At 43.8% G+C, this 21,975-nt stretch overlaps 1 protein-coding gene across 4 annotated transcripts in view; it reads left to right on the top strand.

Moving 5' to 3' along the window:
• The window catches only part of C7H22orf23 (chromosome 7 C22orf23 homolog), a 40,177-nt gene extending 21,698 nt beyond the window's left edge, over positions 1 to 18,479 (top strand). For all 4 annotated transcript variants that reach the window (XM_075833672.1, XM_075833671.1, XM_075833676.1 and 1 more), the window contains 4 exons: positions 2,630 to 2,812; positions 11,448 to 11,579; positions 18,127 to 18,227; positions 18,341 to 18,479. In XM_075833672.1, the coding sequence (XP_075689787.1) occupies positions 2,630 to 2,812; positions 11,448 to 11,579; positions 18,127 to 18,227; positions 18,341 to 18,457 (533 nt within the window). In that variant the 3' untranslated portion in view covers positions 18,458 to 18,479. The remainder of the gene's footprint in view (positions 1 to 2,629; positions 2,813 to 11,447; positions 11,580 to 18,126; positions 18,228 to 18,340) is intronic.
• The last annotated feature ends 3,496 nt before the right edge of the window (positions 18,480 to 21,975 follow it).

Raw genomic sequence — 21,975 nt, 5'->3', positions numbered from 1 at the left:
GCAGCTCCGTGTGTCATCACCATATGATGCGCGGCTGCGTGCTTTTCGCGCAGCCGCCATCATTATGACACTCCGTTTGGATGTTTGTAAACAGAAAAGCACGTGGTGCTTTTCTGTTTTCATTCATCCTTTTCACTGCTGTTGCGCGAATCACGCGCGTCCCACCGAAGTGCTTCCGTGTGGTGCGCGTGATTTTCATGCACCCATTGACTTCAATGCGTTTGTGATGCGCGAAATATACAGAAAGAACGAACATGTCGTGAGTTTTTCGCTGCGTAAAAATCACGCACCTGTCACATCCTATATTTTTAGTATTCGCAGGTCATTTGTGAGATTTACATATCAGTTTTTTTCTCTATGCTTATTGCTCCGAATATGAACGGACACACCGTAGATCATTACACTGACACTGGACTGTTAGGCTGGGTTCACACGACCTATTTTCAGACGTAAACGAGGCGTATTATGCCTCGTTTTACGTCTGAAAATAGGGCTACAATACGTGGGCAAACATCTGCCCATTCATTTGAATGGGTTTGCCGACGTACTGTGCCGACGACCAGTAATTTACGCGTCGTCGTTTGACAGCTGTCAAACGACGACGCGTAAAAATACAGCCTCGTCAAAAGAAGTGCAGGACACTTCTTTCAGACGTAATTTGAGTCGTACTTCATTGAACTCAATGAAGCACAGCTCAAAATTTACGGCTGTCAGAGAAGCCTCGCAAACTGCGAGGAGGAGGAATTACGGCTGAAACGAGGCAGCTGTTTTCTCCTGAAAACAGTCTGTCATTTCAGCCGTAAAAGCCTCTCATCGTGTGCACATACCCTTAGAGTCCACAGACATATGTCATATCTCCTCATATATATATATATATATATATATATATATATTAGATATTGCGTATGCATTATAGGGTGTGAATTAATTACACAAAGTTACTTTTGGAATGAGAATAATCCATGATACTTACGAGATATGATAAAACAGCAGTGCCCTTTTCCAAAATTGTGACTCACATCACGAGTGTGTACAGCGCATGTGCGTTATGACGTTGAACATCAACTCGCGCATCAATGTTACATCGGATGTGATGTAACCTATGGGCATGCGCAGTGGACAGTGTGGGACGCTAACAGCCGATTCAGCGAGGTTAGAATGGTTTAAAAGGTTGTTTAATACACCTGTGGTGATATTATTCACATGTTGTCACAGACATTTGCTAATCTCATTGATTGGCCTTATTAACAATATATGAGGTTTTCACTAACTATATGTATTACTTGAGAGATAGATATATATTTGTCAGTATACTGTAGCAGTGCAGCTACTGGACAGTGCAGAAACTCAGGTTTTAAGCAATCAGGGAGCATGTACAGCAGAGAGGGTTTTCTCTGCTATTGCTTGGGTGTAAAGCCTGGAATAGGGCCTGGTTTGCTGGAGTGTGAAGGAGAAGGGCGGTTTCCACTCCATACAGAGAGTCCATGTCTTGGGCTGTCTGATGAGCCTAGTTAGGCTTCACCTGAGACACCTCTTTAATTCAGGTGTGTACAGTTCACACAGGGCTCTCAGTCTGGGGAAGACAGGCATGCTAGCCTGTGAGAGTCACCACCGTGTGAGGTAAAAACTGAAGGTTTTGAGGTGCTGGGCACAAGGCTCAGTGTCACATAGTGAGGGACACTGAATGCGTTAGTTAGAGGCTGGACGGCCTAGAGTTTATTTTGTATGTTTATTGTTGTACCACTGATTGCTGTTGTGAAGACAATAAGGCTGGGTTCACACGACCTATTTTCAGGCGTAAACGAGGCATATTATGCCTCGATTTACGCCTGAAAATACGGCTCCAATACGTCGGCAAACATCTGCCCATTCATTTGAATGGGTTTGCCGACGTACTGTGCCGACGACCTGTAATTTACGCGTCGCCGTTTGACAGCTGTCAAAAGACGACGCGTAAAATTACAGCCTCGTCAAAAGAAGTGCAGGACACTTCTTGGGACGTTTTTGGAGCCGTTTTCTCATAGACTCTATTGAAAACAGCTCCAAAAACGGGCGAATACGCAGCGAAAAACGTGAGTTGCTCAAAAAAAGTCTGAAAATCAGGTGCAGTTTTCCCTTGAAAACAGCTCCGTATTTTCAGACGTTTTTGGCTCAGCGTGTGAACATACCCTAAAGCTAGCTGCGGCTGGTTTAAACCTTTTACTCAAGAAGTTGGAGTGAACTTTCTATGTGTGCCAACCATCTCACCTGGGAGATGGCGATCCCATGAGCTAAGTGGTCCCCAGGATGTCACAATACCTACAAGGGATTTTATTGACACGATTTTATATATACCAGCTTTATTAATCTTTTATTATTTCACGAAATGCTTGTAATGAGATTTTGATTGTGATTTGCCTATATAGGTGCTTTTTGTACTTCACTGTTATGCTTGAGAAAGGCTCACAATGAGCTGAAACGTCGCACATGAGTGGAATAAACGGATAATTTTTTTCACAAATTTGGTAGTGCTGCCTCACTTTCCTTTTACTTATATTGAAGGGTCATTGGACTGTGACCTAAGAGGCTTGCATCCAACCTCTATCTTCCTGTCCAGTGCTGCTGATCTATACTGATTTTATTTTCAAAGGTGGTGGTGCACTGCCAATCCAATGTCACCAAAGTTCCAGCAATGCCCAAACTAAGTCTCCAGTGTCTGCATCTCGGTCAGCAAAAGCTTCCATCATAAATACAAGACCAAGCTTACGACCTGCAGGGAGGTGTCGGGCAGGGGATGCTTACACGAGAGAAAAGTTTCAACCTCGAGCAACTAGTAAGTAGCGTATAAAACTTGCAAGCTCACATGCTTTATTATTAGGACATGCTACATAGGATTTCCTGTGTTTGAGAAGTAATGTATAGAACAGCTATTGTCCCATGTCCTTCCTCACCTCCGCATTCGTACATATATGTGTTGCCCTATGAAATGCACTTCTATGTTGTTTTTGTGCGCTTCTTCAGTAAACAAATAAAATAACAACATATTCTCAACAGAACTATCTATGAGGACAAAAAGTTTGATGACCACATTAAAGGGGGGATTCACACGAGCGTGTATTCGGTCCGTGCGGGCTGCGTGGTTTTCACGCGGCACGCATGGACCAATACAAGTCTATGGGGCAGTACAGACAGTCCGTGCTTTTTGCGCAGCGTTTGTCTGCTGCGCAAAAAGCGCGACAGGTTCAATAACTCTGCGTATTTCGCGCATCACGCACCCATTGAAGTCAATGGGTGCGTGAAAATCACGCGCACCACACGGAAGCACTTCCGTGGGACGAGCGTGATTCGCGCAACAGCAGTGAAAAGGATGAATGAAAACAGAAAAGCACCACGTGCTTTTCTGTTTCCAAGCATCCAAACGGAGTGTCTTTGCGAGGAGCGAACCCCGACAACCGAGGCAAACTTCACCGGGTTCGGCCAAACTCGTTTTGGCCGAACCCGGCAAAAAAATTTCCGGTCCGCGACGTCGGGAGAGATTCACTGTGCATGGTGCTGAAAGAGTTAAACTGTTTCAGCACCATGGACAGTGACTTGCGATCCCAAAATACATGAACCTGTAAAAAAACGAAGTTCTAACTTACTGATTACTCCTGTCTCCTTCCTGCAGTCCGACCTCCCGGGATGACACTTCAGTTCAAGTGACAGCTCCAGCCAATCACAGGCCAAGCACAGGCTGCAGCCAATCACAGGCTGCAGCGGTCACTTGGACTGCCGCGTCATCCAGGGAGGTGGGGCCCGATGTCAAGAGAGGCGCGTCACCAAGGACGCGTCACCAAGGACGCGTCACCAAGGCAACGGCCGGGAAGTTCTCGGTAAGTAGGAACTTTATCTTTTTTTTTTACAGGTTTTTCGCTGTTGTGTTCGGCATTCACTGTCGAGGGTGCTGAAAGAGTTAGCTCTTTCAGCACCTTGGACAGTGACGGGCGTCGACAAGCCTCATCTCTATGATGCCGGCTGCGCGAAAATCACGCAGCCGCGCATCAGACACGCATGACACACGCAGCTGTCAAATGGTTTTTGCGCTCGCAAAACGCCGCGTTGTTTGCGCGCGCAAAAACGCAACGCTCGTGTGAATCTCCCCTAAGTATAGTCAATACTGAAGCCATGGAGAAGAGCATGCTCAATCAATGATAGCTTGCTTCTCATTACTCTCTTAAGGATATATGTATGAATATACAGTAGTGTTAAAAAAATGGCAGCATTAAACTGATAAATCAATGTTTTTGGTAGGAGTGATATCTAGTCCGCAAATAATTTACTTGTAAATGTAGTAGAAAAAAAACAGAGCCAACAATTAGGACATGCATGCCACTCATTCTGAGGAATTGAAACATTAATTGAAAGGGGCTTATTCAAAATAATAGCAGTGAGGAATTAAATTGGTGAAGTCTTTCATTCCGTGGAATAACAGGCGTCAATTTTGGCCCTTGTGTAAGGTAGGAGGGTGGCAAATGTTGCACATGTTGGTTATAGTACATTTCCTTCTGAAATACTCGGGAAAATAAGTCATTCCAGACATTGTTCTGATGAAAAACATACTGTGATTAAAAAGTAGATTGGAGAGGGAAAAACAGAGAAGTGAAGCAAATTACAGGCTGCTCAGCTAAAATTATCTCATATGCCTTGAAGTGGCAACCAAAACCTGAAAGACGAGGAAGGAAGCGGGGAACTACTGTTCGAATAGATCGAAGAATAGCCAAAATGGCAAAGGCTCAGCCAATGATCACGTCCAGAAAGATCAAAGAAGATCTGAAGTTACCAGTGAGTACTGCTACAATCAGAAGCCGATTAAAGGAAAGGGGTCATGATTTTTTTTTTATCATATTGCTTTTAATATAACATTTTCAAAAATTACATTTAATTGTGTTCTCATGTTTTACTTTTTAATGTTTTCTGACTTTTACTTCTCTATGGGGGCTGCCATTTTTTTCTTCATCTCTGTATGTGTCGATTAACGGCACATACAGAGATGGAATACGGCATATACAACCCCGGGAGCCGTTCCATTCTCGGTTGCGTGCGCCTTCTTTGTTGGAACGGCGCATGCGCCGCTCCCACACAGACCAAAACGAAGCTCGTTCGTAGAGCAAAATCCGGTGCCATTTTCATGTGGACCGGAAGCCGCTGCCGAACAGTAAGATGACGACTTCCGGCCACGACTTCCAGCCATATGTTCAACGAAGAAAAGGCGCAAGGAGGAGTAGCGTGGACCAGCGGAGGCAGGAACAGGTAATTTATGTTGGTGTATGTTCAGGTGTATTATGTTCGCGTGATACCATCTGCTGAGCCCTGTATTTAATCCTCCTAGCACTGTGCAGTCGCTCAGAAAATGGCGGCACACAGTGTAGGAGGTTTGAAGACATTCAAACCCTTCCTTCTCCTGGCACTAACCAGAAGAAGGGAGGGGGGATTGTGTGAGGACACTAGAGGAGTGTGTCCACCCCAAATTTGCAGCATACATCAATGAGTTTGCTTTACCGCAGTGACCATGCTGCAATTTTGGGAACTGCTCCCTCTAGTGGCCAGCACATGGAAATATTATAAATTAGAATCTAATTTATAATATTTCCTGACTTGTGAAAAAATTAAAACAATGTGTAATCACTTTAATAGTAATTGTTTAACTGAAAAAAATAATTTCTAGCGACACATTCCCTTTAAGTAAAGCAAAGTTACCAGCAAGAACTCCCCGCAAAGTCCCATGGTTGAAAAAAATAAAAATAAATGACATGTCCGAAATAGGTCAAAATTTGCCAAAGAACACATTGACTGGCTCAAAGAGAAATGGCGCAACATTTTGTGGACTGATAAAATCAAAATTATTATTTTTGGGTCTAGTGGTAGCATACAGTATGTCACACGACCCCCGAGCACTGAATTCAAGCCAGTAAAGCATGGTGGTGCAACAATCATGATATGGGGATGTTTCATGGATCAGTTTGAATATATCAAAATACCAGAGATCATGTTGCCCTATGCTGAAGAAGAAATGCCCTTGAAATGGGTGTTTCCAACACAACAATGACCCAAAACACCAGTAAGCGAACAACATCTTGGTTGCAGACAAACAGGATTGAGGTAATGGAGTGGCCAGCCCAATCCCCTGACCTCAATCCCATAGAGAACTTATGGGGTGACATAAAAAATGCGGATTTTGAGGCAAAACCCAAAAACGCAGGAGAACTGTGGAATGTAGTCCGATCTTCCTGGACTGGAATACCTGTTCAGAGGTGCCAGAATTTGGTCGACTCCATGCAACAACATGTCAAGCAGTTGTCAGAAACAATGGTTATGGCACTAAAAATTAGTTAATTAACCCCTTCCCGACATTTGACGTATCCATACGCCAAAGTCGGGTAGGGGGAAGTATGGAGCGGGCTCACTTCAGAGTAACGAGAGGCATCACGCTCGAGCGCGATCCCGCTCGTTTAACTCGTTAAATGCTGCGGTCAATAGCGACCTGCAGCATTTAAATCGTTAGAAAGAGGGGGGCGACCCCCTCTAACAGCTCATCGCGCCCCCCACAACGCGATCGCGGGGGGGGGGGGGCGATGGTTGCTATGGCTGCATGGGGGCCTAATGAAGTTCCCCAGGTCCGCCATCTTTTTGCACCTATTAAGCCCTGCCTCCGGCAGGGCTTAATAGATGCCTGTAAGAATCACGATATACTGCAATATATTAGTATTGCAGTATATCGTGCAACCGATCTAACGATCGCTGGTTGAAGTCCCCTAGGGGGACGAATGAAAAAAAAAAAGTAGAAATGAGTTGTTTTTTTTTTTAATTAAAAGTTCAAAAAAAAAAAACTTTTCCCATTTTCCCCCTAGAGCATAGTAATAAAAATAAACATAATTGGTATTGCGCGTCTGTAAAAGTCTGAACTATTACAATATACACAATATATCATTATTTAACCCGCACGGTGAACGCCGTAAAAAAAAAAAATTATGAACGCCAGAATCTCTATTTTTTGCTCACCTAATCTCCCACAAAAAATGAAATTAAAAGTGATCAAAATGTTGCATGTACACCAAAATGGTGGTATTAAAAACTACAGCTTATCCTGCAAAAAATAAGCCCTTATACCACTTAAATCGACGGAAAAATAAAAAAAAGTTACGGCTCTCGGAATTTGGCAACACAAAATAAATTTTCTTTTTTACACTTAGGTTTTTACTTGTAAAAGTAGTAAAATATAGAAAAACTATATATACTTGGTATCGCCATAATCGTATTGATCCACAGAATAAAGTTAACATGTTGTTTTAATTGCACAGTGAATTCCGTAAGAACGGCACGCAAAAAACCATGGAGGATATCGCTGTTTTTTTCATTTTTTACCCTACAAATAATTTTTTGCCCGTTTCCTAGTACATTATACGGCAAAATAAATGGTGCTACGAAAAACTACAACTCGTCCGGCAAAAATCAAGCCCTCATAGTACTATATCGATGGAAAAATAAAGACGTTATGGCTTTTGGAAGGTGGGGATGAAAAAACGAGAAGGTGTTAAAGTGAAGTCTGAAACATTTTTTCAGTTTATACATTCAACTTTTGAGTTTTTAAAAGAGAAATTCTGGCACGGCTATTTTTTTTTTGAACACCCCAATATATTCCTTGCGACCAAGGATTATTTTTTGTTTTCTCACGGTCACATTCCAACAGTCGTAGCTTTTTTTTTATTCTGTCGACATAGCCGTATAAGGGCTTGATTTTTTATAAGTTGTATTTTTCAATTGCACCATTTTTGGATGCATATAATATATTTATTAACTTTTATTGAAAGAATGATGGACTGCACTCCTAGACAGGAATATTCAGGTGCTATAAGGGATCAGGACGGATATCCCACAATGTAGTATAGTAGAAAAATCCAAGCACTCTATAGAAATGATGGACGTAGAAATAGATTTTCTCAATTTTTTTTATTTTTATTCAAAGTAATTCAACTTTTTGTTATGTTGTTTTTTGTCTGGCGATTTTCAAAAGACGTTTTGGCCCATCCCAGGCCTTTGTCACAATCGCTGTATAAGAGAAGGATGTCTATGTCCTGTTATGGCGTCTACCAGATGCTCCAAAATGAATGTGTATATAAAATCGATTAACTTTTATTAACTTTATTTTAGAGAGAACTGAAAATAAGCAGCTATTCCAGCATTGATTTTCACATTATAGATTTACGCCGTTTACTATGCAGCTAAAATAACATGTTACCTTTATTCTATGGGTCGGCACGATTACGGGGATACCAATTATATAAAGGCTTTATTTTTCCCACGTTTGCACAACAAAAATCATTTTGGAAAAAATTGACTCGTTTTCGCCGCATTCCAGGAGCCGTAACTTTTTTATTTTTCGGTCAATGTGGCTGTATGTGGGCTTGATTTTTGCGGGGCAAGTTGTAGTTTTTTACCTAGATGGAGGACACCAAAGAGCTCCCTAGTAGATTCGTAGAAAATGGCCCTTCAATGGTGAATGTATGGGCTCTATAGGGAACCGGGCCAAAGGCCCATAAATACACATGGTTGTAACGGTGCACCCACTAAATATGCAACAAAACCTATAAATTGGAGTCTAGCACACGAAAAATGAATAAAACAATGAAAGTTTATTGAATCAATTAAAATAAACAAATATGTGACAACATAGAGATGATTTACCACATGGAAAAATGGACAGCCAGAGCACAAGATGTGAAAGGCGGCTCTGTGTAGATAGGCTCAAGCACAACAGTGGCAGTAAATATATAGTTGAGAAGTAATGTGCAAACAGCCAACTGTTAAACACTAGAAGCCGCTGGGTAATGCATGCAGTACTGCTAAATATGATGTATACTGTCTCCGTATCGTGAAACTGGGACAACAGCCCATAGATGATACAGATGAGAGACTGCAGCTATATATACACATCATGGTACAAATGCCTGTGGCACTATGCAACAAATAAATAAATAATTAATGCATGTCTCTTACCCATTGTGAAGTGCCTGGTGTCCACCCCGACGCGCGTTTCGGCCCGGAAGCCTTCGTCTGGGGGTCTAGTTGTAGTTTTAAATAGTAATATTTTGGGGTACATGGGACTTATTGATTACCTTTTATTTTATTTTTCATGAGGGGAATGGGAGGAGAAAAAAAATGTTGCCATTGTTTTTTGCATTTTTTTTGGACGCCGTTCGTCCGGCAGTTTAATGAATGTGTTAATTTTATTGTTCGAGTCGTTACGATCGCGGCAATACCTCGTATGTGTTATTTGTTTTGTCATTTACTAAATAAAACCACTTTTTGGGGAAAAAGTGGATTTTATTTTTACTGTAATTTTTTTTCCTCATAACCTTTAACTATTTGACTTTTTTTTTTTTTGCCCCACTAGGGGACTTCAGTTTGCGATCTTTAGATCGCAGATATAATGCTTTGCTATACTTAGTATACCAAAGCATTATTGCCTGTCAGCGCAAAACTGACAGGCAATATATTATGCCATGCCTCTGGCATGGCCTAAAAGGCAGTTGCTGAAGGCAGACCTGGGGGCCTGTTAGGCCCCCGGCTGCCATGGAAACCCAACGGCGCCCTGCGATTACTTTGCTGGAGCGCCGATAGGGTGACAGAGGGAGCTCCCTCGCGCTGTCAAACACATTAAATGCTACTGTCGCTATTGACAACGGCATCTAATGGATTAAACTGCCAGAATCGGAGCTCACTTCAATTCCGGCAGTTGGGGCAGGAGCCAGGCTCCTGCTGCTGATCTAGTGGATACACTGGCAGTACCCACGCGTTCAGAGAACGGATATGTTGTTATTGTTTTGATTTGGAATTGAATGTGTAGTATTTCCAGTGCATTTGCATTTAGGCAAATAAAAGTTATGATTTTGCACATGAATTTACTTACCTGAAATTTTTATTTCCTGGAGTCCATAGACTGCACACAATAAGCTAACTTGCTTGACTCCTACTTAAAATTAGAAGACAAGTTAGTCAGAAACAAACACTAATTAAACAGAAAGACCCCCACTTAAGCAGAAATACTTCTACCTAGAGAGGGCTGCTGCATGGCAAAGTGAAAGCAGCTGGTTATAAAAGCCCTCCCAAAATAACCCGCAGTCCCCGCGAGACTGAGGACACTGGCGCATGTGCAAAAGCACAGAGCTGGACACCGCACTCTAGGAGACTCACCTGAACTACAGTGTGGAGTCCAAACTATATTAGAGACATTGCGCATGCACCTACATGGGAGCCAGAAATGATGCGCAGGTTGACAGAAAAGGCAATGTAAGGCTGGGTTCACACGACCTATTTTCAGGCGTAAACGAGGCGTATTATGCCTCGTTTTACGCCTGAAAATAGGGCTACAATACGTCGGCAAACATCTGCCCATTCATTTGAATGGGTTTGCCGACGTACTATGCAGACGACCTGTAATTTACGCGTCGTCGTTTGACAGCTGTCAAACGACGACACGTAAATGGACTGCCTCGGCAAAGAAGTGCAGGGCACTTCTTTGCCACGTAATTTGAGCTGTTCCTCATTGAACTCAATGAAGCACAGCTCAAGATTTACGAGCGTCTCAGACGGCTCGCAAAATGCGAGGAGCATTTACGTGTGAAACGAGGCAGCTGTTAACAGTCTGTCTTTTCACACGTAAATGCCTCTCATCGTGTGAACATACCCTAATACTATACTACATAAAGAGTAGGGATGAGGCTGAGGAATCAAATGTAGTATGCTGCCAAGGAAAGGTACAATCCAAACTACAGTAGGACAAATCATCCTTATTAATCACTTCTCTTTGGCATCTGACATGCTGGGAAGCAGACTGAGAGACAAGGCACTAATATACAGCCGGTACACAAATGTTCTGTCCTTCATGAGGGACAAGAAAAAAAACTTCCTATATAAAAGGGGGGGGGGGAATTCGCCACCAATATACAGAATCATGGAAAACCTTTTACTGTGAGCTGGAGATATGCAGAGCTAGAGCAAGTAACACCAGCACAAAAACGTAAAAAAAAATAAAAAGGGAAATCTCAAATAAAGCAGAAGTACCTCTAGATAGAGAGGGTTGTGCTGCCCGGCAGTCTTGCAACGGTCATATCGCGATTGCAGCAACCTACGGGTCGCAACGCGGCCACATTCGCTTTTATTAACTGGAATGCAGGCATGACAACACCGCGATCTTTGGTCGTGAAAAACGTTGTTGTCAAAGTCAGTCTTAGACTAATTGTCTTAATTGTCATTTGTGTAAATAGTCTTTATTGCTGATTAACATGTCTTCTATTCTAAGTAGGGGCCAAGCAAGTTGACACATTGTGTGCTGCTGTAGGAAATATAATGTAAAAAGTAACAAAAATATGGGTTCACTGAAATAAGGTCATGCAGCACGTGTCTTACTTTATTTTGTTTAAACTCCACAGGAGACCTCAACAAAGAGAAAAGCAGACTTCAAAACCTTATGTCTACAGGGAAAGAGTTTCCAGACGTACCACAAGTACCACCACAGCAGACTGGGGAAGATGACAAAGAGGAAAGGGACAGATTTGATGAGTGTAAGTTTTTGGCAAGGGATTATTGAAGGAGCATTAGTCTCATATATGAGGGCTCAAATAATGGATAATGTCTAGTGCTTACACTTGCTGATAAAGTTATTACAATTTTGTACCCATTGGCGAATGCAGTTCTATCCATAGAGGAGGTATGGAAAGCTATAGACATATGCTGTTTTTAAATGTATAATTTTTTTTATTTTTTTTTTTTACATGGGGCCTATGGATGACATATGCCACTGTATGGCATACAGTGGCAAATGTGTTGTCACATTTCCGGGGTATGTGGACCCACTAGGCCGCTCCGCCGTAACGGAGTGGCAGCTGACCAAACAACAGTCAATGGAAAGTCTAAGCACGAGTACCTGGATAAAAGCCCAGACAGAAATGAGATGTAGCAGATGCCTTGGCACAGATGAATCGTGGCACAGATTAGGCGTGGAAGCTAATGTTTGGCGTGGCAGATGGACACGATATGCAGCAGATGCCTTGGCACAGCTGATGCTTGACGTGGCAGATGACACCGGACGTGGCAGAACTCCAACACTAGACTTTAGCTCAGTTACAAACAGGCTGAATTCACACGAGCATGTTCGGTCCGTAAAGGACGGAATGTATTTCGGCCGCAAGTCCCGGACCGAACACACTGCAGGGAGCAGGGCTCATAGCATCATAGTTATGTACGACGCTAGGAGTCCCTGCCTCGCTGCGGGACAACTGTCTCGTACTGTAATCATGTTCTCAGTACGGGACAGTAGTTCCACGGAGAGGCAGGGACTCCTAGCGTTGTACATAACTATGATGCTAGGAGCCCGGCTCCCTGCAGTGTGTTCGGTCCGGGACTTGCAGCCGAAATACGTTCCGTCCTTTACAAACCGAACATGCTCGTGTGAATCCAGCCTTACTGGATATAGTATATGGGTAGAAGGATACAACCAAGGGACCATTTGCTTAACAAACATGGGAAGCCTACAGCAACGCTCAGACAAGGAGTGGAAGGACAGAGCCATTTAAATAGTCTGCGGTGTAAGGGGATAGGTTGGGGAACAATCTCCTGGTGCGCACCCTGGCCGTTTAAGACCCTAGACGCAGGAGGAGAGTGCAGCCGCGTGTGCTTGGAGGGAGAAGCCAGAGAATTGATGTTCTCTTCTGGCTCCCAGGTCCTCTCCTCAGGACCAAACCCTTTCCAGTCCACAAGATAGAAAGTATTTCCTCCTACTCTGGGAGCAACTGCAGAACTAGGAGATTTACCGTAGCGGTTCAGGACAACAGGCTTTAGAAAGGGACCCATGGAAGGAGATGGGGATTTTGATAGCAGGAGGCAGCCGAAGCTTATAGGACACTGGATTTATCTGTTGTAACACCTCGAAGGAGCCAAGGAACCTGGGAGCAAATTTGTGAGAAGGGATCTGCAGACGAATGTTCTTTGAAGAGAGCCAGACCTGGACTATGGGGAGAAACTGAGGAGGGACCCTTCTCTTCTTATCGGCATATGCTCTCATGCGATCCACTCCCTGAAGTATCGCGAACTTGGTATGCTGCCAGATGTGAATTAAAGTCCCGAATGAAGAATTGGCACTTGAGACATAGTTGGCATCGGAAGACAAACTCGTGGGTGCTGACTGTATACAATATATAGAATGGAGAGGAAGCAGTAGACTCACTTGTATGGTTATTCTATGAGAATTCAGCCAAAGGCAGGAGCTGTACCAGATTGTCATGTTGGATCGAGACAAAATGACGGAGATAATGCTCTAGTGTTTGGTTGATCCTTTCCACTTGACTGTTAGACTGTGGGTGACTGGCAGAAGAGAAATCTAGCTTCACATCCAAAAGATTATACAGGGCTCTCCAGAATTTAGACGTGAACTGTACACCCTGGTCAGAAAAAATATGAAGAGGTAGTCCATATAGACGAAAGATGGGTTGGACAAACAGATCTGCCAGACGAGGACCTGAGGGGAGACCCGTTAAAGGAATAAAATGTGCCATTTTAGAGAAACAATCCACTACTACACAAATCGTAGTACATCCAGCAGAATGGGGAAGTTTAGCGATAAAATCTATAGCAATGTGTTGCCAGGAATCATCAGGAACAGCAGGGAGTTGGAGCAGACAAGCAGGTTTAGAATGAGAGAATTTGTTTAGGGCGCAATTAGCACAGGAGGAAACAAAAGTCCAAGACATTTCTACGTAGGGAGGGTCACCAATAATGACAAGCAATAAAGTTCAGAGTCTTGCACACACCAGAATGCCCAGCCAGTTTTGAATTATGCCCCCAGCGGAGAATTATTTTCCTGTCAGCAGGACGGACAAAAATCTTTTCAGGAGGAACGTCCTTGATCTGCAGAGAATTTACAGCAATAATCCTAGAAGGATCAATAATATTTTGAGGTTTCTCTTCTGAGTCGTCAGTTTCGAATGATCGAGACAGAGAAAAATCGGCCTTAATGGTTTTGTCTGCACGGCGGAAGTGGAAACAAAAACTTAATCTGGCGAAGAATAGTGACCATCTAGCTTGACGAGGGTTCAGTCGCTGTGCAGACTGCAGATAGGTAAGATTTTTGTGATCGGTGTAGATGATGGGATGAGAGGACCCATCTAGCAGGTGTATTCATTCTTCCAAGTCCAACTAGACAGCGAGCAATTCTCGATCCCCAATGGAGTAGTTGCGCACAGCAGGAGGGAAGAGTTTGGAGAATATACTGCCTTACCCTTAGAATTCTTTAGGAACAGGAGTGCTCCAGCACCAATGGAAGAGGCATCAACGTCCACAGAAAACTGTTGCGTATCATCAGGATGATGAAGAACAGAGCCAGACGTGAAGGCACTCTTGAGGTTGGAAAATGCAGACTCTGCTTTAGGGGTCCAGTCCTTAGCGTTCACTCTCTTTCTGTAAGAACGGAGCTGGGAGCGGTAAGGGATGAGAAATTTGGGATGAACGGACGGTAAAAATGAGAAAATCCAAGAAATCTTTGTATAGCACGGAGACCCTGAGGACGTGACCACTCCAAGACAGACCTTACCTTTTCCAGGTCCATTTGAAGACCACGTTTGGAGACAATATAGCCCAAGAATGGCAATCATCTCTTCAAATACCCACTTCTTCAGTTTCACGTAGAATTTATTTCCCCTTAGCCGCAACAAGGCTTGGCGTACATGCTGAGTCATCAGATTAGGGGAGTAGAACAAGATGTTATCCAGATACACCACACAGACATACAGAAGATTACAGAACAGGCCGTTCACAAATTCTTGGAATACTGCTGGTGCGTTACACAGTCCAAATGGCATGACAAGATACTCGTAATGACCGTCTCGGCAGTTTTCCATTCGTCACCCTTGCGTATATCTATCAGGTTATAAACCCGTGTAGATCCAGCTTAGTAAAAACCTCAGCTCCACAAATCCTGTCGAAGAGCTTGGAGATCAGTGGCAAGTGGTACCTGTTTTTTACCGTGACTTGGTTTAACCCATGGTAATCAATGCACGGTCGGATTGACTCATCCTTTTTCTTCACAAAGAAGAATCTGGCTGTAGCCGGTGAAGAAGACTTCCTGATGAATCTTCTCAACAGGATCTCCTTGACATACTCCAACCTGTAATCAGATCACTGGAATAGGACTAGAGTTTTGTTTAAAATGTAACCTTTACTCGTAACATGTTTTAAAAAAGTGTGCAAAACAAAATGACTCACTAGGACAAGACTGTTTACAACAAACAAATCTTCCTTATCATGAAGATGTAATGCTCCATGCAATAAAACGTAAATTTTATATTGATATGAACATTTTTTGCAGAGTGTAAATGGTGCTCCAAATGATTTCAATGCATGCGAGTGGTCTTTTTCACAGAAGGATAGATGTTAATATCTGTGGGGTAATGACCCCTCCTACCTGTTCCGTAGTTTGTCAAAGTCCTGTTCCGTTCCTATTCCTTATAATTAGGCAATCAATCCTTGCCTTCTCCCGACGCGTTTCCTTGTGGCCAGAATTCTTCAGGGGAGATAAGGCCAGATAACCTCCTTGACAGGAGGCACAGATTACGTTGGAGCGGTTTTGAAGTTTCGTTCTTCTGCAGTGGCAGGGATTCCTCATAGCACTTGTTTCACGTGCTGGAGTATACGCTAGGGATGTCACGATACCAGAATTTGGACTTCGATACCGATACTTCGTTTAGAATTGCGATTTCGATACCAATTTCGATACTTTGCCAACAGTAGTAAAAAAAAAAAAATCTTCCGTTTTCTGATGTGAAGCGCGGGGTGTGATGAATTTTGAACGCGCCTCACATTAATAGTAATTAATCCCATCCTGTTTCTCAGTCATAATGGGTTAATGTGTGAGGTACATGATGGGGTTAATTACTATTAATGTGAGGAACATGGAGGTTAAATTTATCATCGCACCTCGTGCCCCCCAATAAGTGATAGAAAGCCGTGTTTATTTTATTTTTTTACAGCGTACACATCATAAATGATGCAAAAAAATTGTTGTGCAGGTTATTACGGCCGTGCCATTACTGAATGTGTATATTTTATGTATTGAGACTTATTTTAATGTTTATTGTAAAAAAGGTGAATGTGTATTTTTTTTTAAATTTAACAATACTTTGTTTTTACTTTATTTTTAAACTTTAATGTACTGACATATATCAGATATGTGCCAGTACATTAACCTGTGGACAGATAGCACACAGGCAGTTGTTAGGACATACTTGGGTATGTCCTAACAACATGAAATATGGTAGGACAGCCCTGGGGTCCGTCAATAGACCCTGGGCTGTCTGCCCATATATGGTATGGCCCTCGATCGCGTCACAGGAATTCCCTGTGACGCGATCCAGGGGCATCCCCCCTTCTCATTTTCTCCTGAATGCTGCAGTCAGCTGTGATCGCAGCATTCAGGGGAATAACGGCGGAGATGAGAGGTTTCTCTGATCTCCGCCGTTATAGAGCGGGGCTGCAGCTGTGTAATACAGCCATTGCCCCGCTCCTGACAGGAAGTGCGCGCGCGGTCAGCATAAGGAGGTGCGGCCGGCGCTGCACTAATGAGCGGCGGTTCAGGCACTGGAGACAGAACATGGGGGTGTTTTGCAGCGCGCCCGCCATGTTTTGTCTTCAGTGCCGCCGCTCATTAGTGCAGCGCGGGCTGCATCACATCATCCTGACCCCGCGAACTTATCATGACTCAGGAGCGGGGCTGTGGCTGAATTACACAGCCGCGCTCCCATACATTCATGTATTACTATACTGGGCTGCGCAGCTCAGTATCGAAATACAGGAAATAGCGGTATCGAACCGTTTAGGGATGCAGAGTATCGAAACAGTATCGAAGTTTCGATGCACCGTGCATCCCTAGTATACGCTAGTTCCGGCGTATGACGTCATCGCCCACATGTGTTTTCTATTGCTATTTATACAGGTTATTCCTTCCCTCATTGTGCACTCTTCCAGTGACGTATCCGGGGGAGTGCCTATAGTTCGTATAGGGTACCTGTGGCAGCTCGGAAAGTAGCAAGGCAGGCTCGACTTGGACTAGGCAGCAGGTAGACGTCAGGAGTGGTGAAGCAGGTCAGACGTGGAACAGCACGACACGACTTTGGCACAACACAGTGCTAGACCAGGGTGGTATGCAAATGCAAGGAACAGGAACACACTAGGAGACCATCACATATACAAACTATAGGGAACAACAACAACGCTCAGGCATAGAAGCAGGGGGCTGGACCCCTATTATAGTCCACGGTACTCACGGGTCATCAGAATGTCCGGTGCGCGCTGCCCCTTTAAGAGCAGGCACGAGCGTGCGCGCTCACCCTACGAGATCATGCTGAAGTGACTGGACGCGAGCGTCTCCTGAGGTGCAGGCTGGGGCCAGTGCTTGCCGACTTGTGAATGCGGCTGTCAGGGGGAGGTTGGAGCTGACGGCCCACAGCCACGGACATTACACTGACTAAACAACAGTCAACGGAAAGTCTAAGCACAAGAGTACCTGTATGAAAGTCCAGACAGACATGAGATGCAGCAGATGCCTTGGCGCAGTTATTGCTTGGCGTGGCAGTGGACAACGGATGAGGAAGAGGACACCGGACGTGGCAGAACTCCAACACTAGACTTTAGCTCCGGAACAAACACTCTAAGGGACTATTTGCTTAACAAACATGTGAAGACTACAACAACATTCAGGCAAGGAGTGGAAGGGCCGGTAACGAGCACATGTGCGCACCCTAGAGGCAGGAGTAGCAGAGTGCAGCCGCCTGTGCTAGCATCTTCTGGGAGGGAGACGCCAGCAAGCCTTCAGTGTCCCGCTGTCGCGGCTGCTGGTGAGTACAGCGTGCTGGCGGTCAGCGACCACAACAGGTGTGGGGATTACCTCAGTGTATTCACTGAACTAAGCCCCTAGACATGATTTGAACAGAGCTCAAGCTGCCCCAGTGTATTTTACCATGTGAGACAATGACTTATACTTTTTTGTAGGAGTCCAATTTATTTTCTCCCTTAGTACCCCTTTAAGACAAAAGACTGAATTTGTTGTTGATTATTTTTCAGTGGTTGCAGAAATACAAGAGAGATGGGATTTCCTGAAAGAGATGGAAGCTCTGGGTCGAGAAAAGCAGTACTACAACATTATTAACATAGAGATTTCACAGGTAACCACTGATTTAGGAAACCTCTTTATACATTTTGTAAATAATTATAACTTTGCACATTGTTTGTTGCTAGTTTTATCTCCGTTTTAGCACATCTTTTGTCTTATTTGCAGAAACTGAGAGAGATGGAAATAATTGATAAGCAGAGGAGCTCAGAGCTACGGGAAGCACTTCAGAAGTCGGAAAATAAGATGCCTGGTCTGCCTTCCTCTCTTGATACATGTTCATGAAAAACTTACTACCAGAAATAGACTTGGGCTATGGTTCTGCTTATTTATTTAAAAGAACAGTTTATATAACCACCGACCAATCTGTGACTCAAAGCCTTGCTCTACTGCAAATCTACTGCGGTAAACCTCAATACCCTTCCCCACATGTCACCCTCATAGGGGTTAAAGAGGCTCTGTCAACACATTATAAGTGCCCTATCTCCTACATAAGGACATGAGCGATTTTTAGCTTTATGCTAATTAGTTTCTTAATGCCCAAGTGGGCGTGTTTTTACTTTAGACCAAGTGGGCGTTGTACAGAGGAGTGTATGCCTGACCAAGCAGTGACCATACACACACTAACATTACTGCAGTGTCATGACAATAAATATACATTACCTCCAGCCAGGACGTGGCGTGTATAAAGAATCCTGACATGTCTGAATCTTTTCTGTGAGATTTCCAGCAAGGCAAACGTAATCTCGTTTTAAATGACAGTTTACATCGTAATCACGCAAGATTACGCTTGCCTTGCTGGAAATCTCACAGAAAAGATTCAGACGTGTCAGGATTCTGAATACACATCATGTCCTGGCTGGAGGTAATGTATATTCATTGTCAGGACACTGCAGTAACGTTATAGTGTGTGTATGTAGCTGCACATAGCAATATCGCTAGTGCGGTGTAAATGAATGGAGAGAAGTGTATGACAACGCCCACTTGGTTTAAAGTAAAACCACGCCCACTTGGGCAATAAGAAACTAATTAGCATAAAGCTAAAAATCGCTCATAAAAGTGGTAAAAATAGATAGTTTTTCTAAATAAAAAGCATTACTGTCACCTACATTATAGCGCCCATCTCCTTATGTAGGAAATAAGTCACTTATAATGTGGTGACAGTCTCTCTTTAAAGGGACTAGTAAAATTGGAAGAATGACGTCACTGACAGCTGCTCTCTCCATGAGCTTTGCTTTCGCGTTTTTTTTGGGCTGTTCTGGATTTTATAATCATGTTTGGCTTATTACTTAAGATGTCTCTTTGTACTGTTTGTCCTTCCTTGGCCTGATGAAGACGTTGCCTATATTTAATAAATTAAGGATTTTACTATTGTTGACTGTTTACTTACTAGTAGCGCTCCCCTGTATATCCATACATTTTTCTTCCAATTCTATTACATTGCGGCACCACGTTTCCATGTTAACGGCATCTGGATTGGGGAGCAGCAGCTGTTTGTTAAAATCTTTACATACTTACATCAGTGTTGTACCTGACTTGTACAACCTGCAAAGGTGAGCGCCATCACCTTCCTTTATATTTGTTCTACCTCATCCATGAGGTTTATCTTGCGCTGTGTACGCTTTTTTTTCCCCTTAGGTTTTTCTTTAAAGAGACTGTCCAGGATTAGCAAAATCTAGGCGCTTTCTTCCAAAACCAGCGCCACACCTGTCCACAGGTTGTACGTAGTATTGCAGATCAGCCCCATTCACTTCAATGGAGCAGAGATACAATACCACACACCCACGTAAGGCGTGGCAATGTTTTTGAAAGACAGCCATGTTTTGCTAATCCTGTACAGCCCCTTTAAAGAGTCTCTGTCACTAGTTTAGTAATGCCCTATCTCCTAGCTAATCTGATAGGCGCGGTCACACTGATAATGCCAGTGAGAATTGTGTCCCAAAACGTTTATTTTACAAGTTATGAGCTTTATTTTTTTCTAAATATGTAAATGAGCCTTTAACAGACAACTGGGAGGTACCAGCAGCAATTCTCCTGAGTTGGAGCTACCTCACAGCCTCTGACCTTTAATATCAGCATCAAGCTTCTTCACACAGTATGAGACACATTCTAGAGGGAAGCGGGATCACTTCAAACAGCCATATCTCGGGCTGGTGGCATATGAAACGGGAGATTCTAATCTTTCATATGACACCCGGATCGCAGTTCTAGCTGTGACACTACCGGAGATAGATCAGGCTGTGTTGCTGGGCAGGGAAGGGGGCAAAGCTGTATCCGAATTGGACAGCGTCATATAGAAAACATTACACTGCCCAGAGTGAAAAGGAAGAGTCACCTATTTGGCTATTCGAGCCAAATTTAGAAAAATGCTCATAACTTTGCAAATAATATATATTTTTTTAAAACAAATCACACTGTAGTTATCAGCATCATAGCGCCTATTATATTAGATAGGAGATAGGGAATTAATTAACTGGTGACAGAGCCTCTTTAAAAAGGGTAACTAAACGTTTGACAAACTTCTGAAATCTCATAGTCACGTCATAAGTTTTGATTGGTGGGGGTTTCAGTGCTCGGACCTCCACTAATCGCTAAAACGAAGAGGCAGAAGTGCTCGTGTGAGCGCTCAGCCGCTTAGTTTCTGTTTGGCTTTTTCTGGAAAGCCGATGTATCGGAGTATGGGCTCATAGATTATCTATTGAGCCCGTACTCCCCTACATTGATTTCCGGAAAAAGCCCAACAGAAACGAAGTGGCTGAGCGCTCGCACCAGTAAATTCTGCCTCTTCATTTTAGCGATTGGTGGCAGTCCCAGTGCTCGGACCACCACCAATCAAAACTTGACATGTCACTAGGACATGTCAGGAGTTTGTTGAACGTTTAGTAAGGCCTCATGCCCACTTCAGTCTTTTTCTTCAGGGTGCGAGACGTTTTTCTGACAGCTAGCACCCTGACCCATTCATTTCAATGGGGTCATGCACACTTCAGTTTTTTTGGACGGTCCCGTTGCTCCGTTCCGATCAAAAGCAGAGCATGTCCTACTTTGGTCCGAGATTCCGTGACCGTGAGGCCCATGCAAGTCAATGGGGCCGTCAAAAAACTGAAAGCACACGGAAGGCATCTGTGTGCCGTCCGTGTGTGATGGAGCCGTTGCCTAGCAACGGCCGGGCAGAAGTACATTACAGATATATTACACTAATTGGCAGCCACTTGTCTCTATCAGTCACTGATAGAGAGAAGAGGCTGCCGATTAAAAATAAAAAGCAGTTCATACGTACCCCGGTCGTTGTCTTGGTGACGAGTCCCTCTTCTTCCTCCAGTCCAACCTTCCCATATGACGCGGCAGCCTGTGATTGGCTGCAGAGGCCGCTGCAGCCTGTGATTGGCTGTAGAGGCGGTCACGTGGGATGAAGCATCATCCCTGGAGGCCGGCCTTCTGACATCATCCAGACTTGCATGACCGCCACTACAGCCTGCGATTGGCTGCAGAGGTGACATGGGATGAAACGTCATCCCAGGAGGCCGGACAGGAGGAAAGGAAGTATGAACTGATTTTTTATTTCATTAAAATTGTATTTTGAGAGCGCCGAACACGGTCATTCTTCAGTGCTAGTCACTGTCCAGGGTGCTGAAAGAGTTACCGCCGATCAGTGCAGCCCATTAACTCTTTCAGCACCCTGTACAATGACTAGCGCTGAACAACCATGCTCTTTCAGCACCCTGGACAGTACCATGCTCGGCGCTCGGAAACAGAAACAAGGAGTGTACACGGAAATAACACGGCCGCTAAAATGGACACACGGA

The sequence above is a fragment of the Rhinoderma darwinii genome, chromosome 7 (assembly GCF_050947455.1).
Source record: "Rhinoderma darwinii isolate aRhiDar2 chromosome 7, aRhiDar2.hap1, whole genome shotgun sequence".
Taxonomy (NCBI): Eukaryota; Metazoa; Chordata; class Amphibia; order Anura; family Rhinodermatidae; genus Rhinoderma; species Rhinoderma darwinii.
Note: the sequence above shows the minus strand (reverse complement) of the source record. Positions and strands in the feature narration are given on the sequence as shown.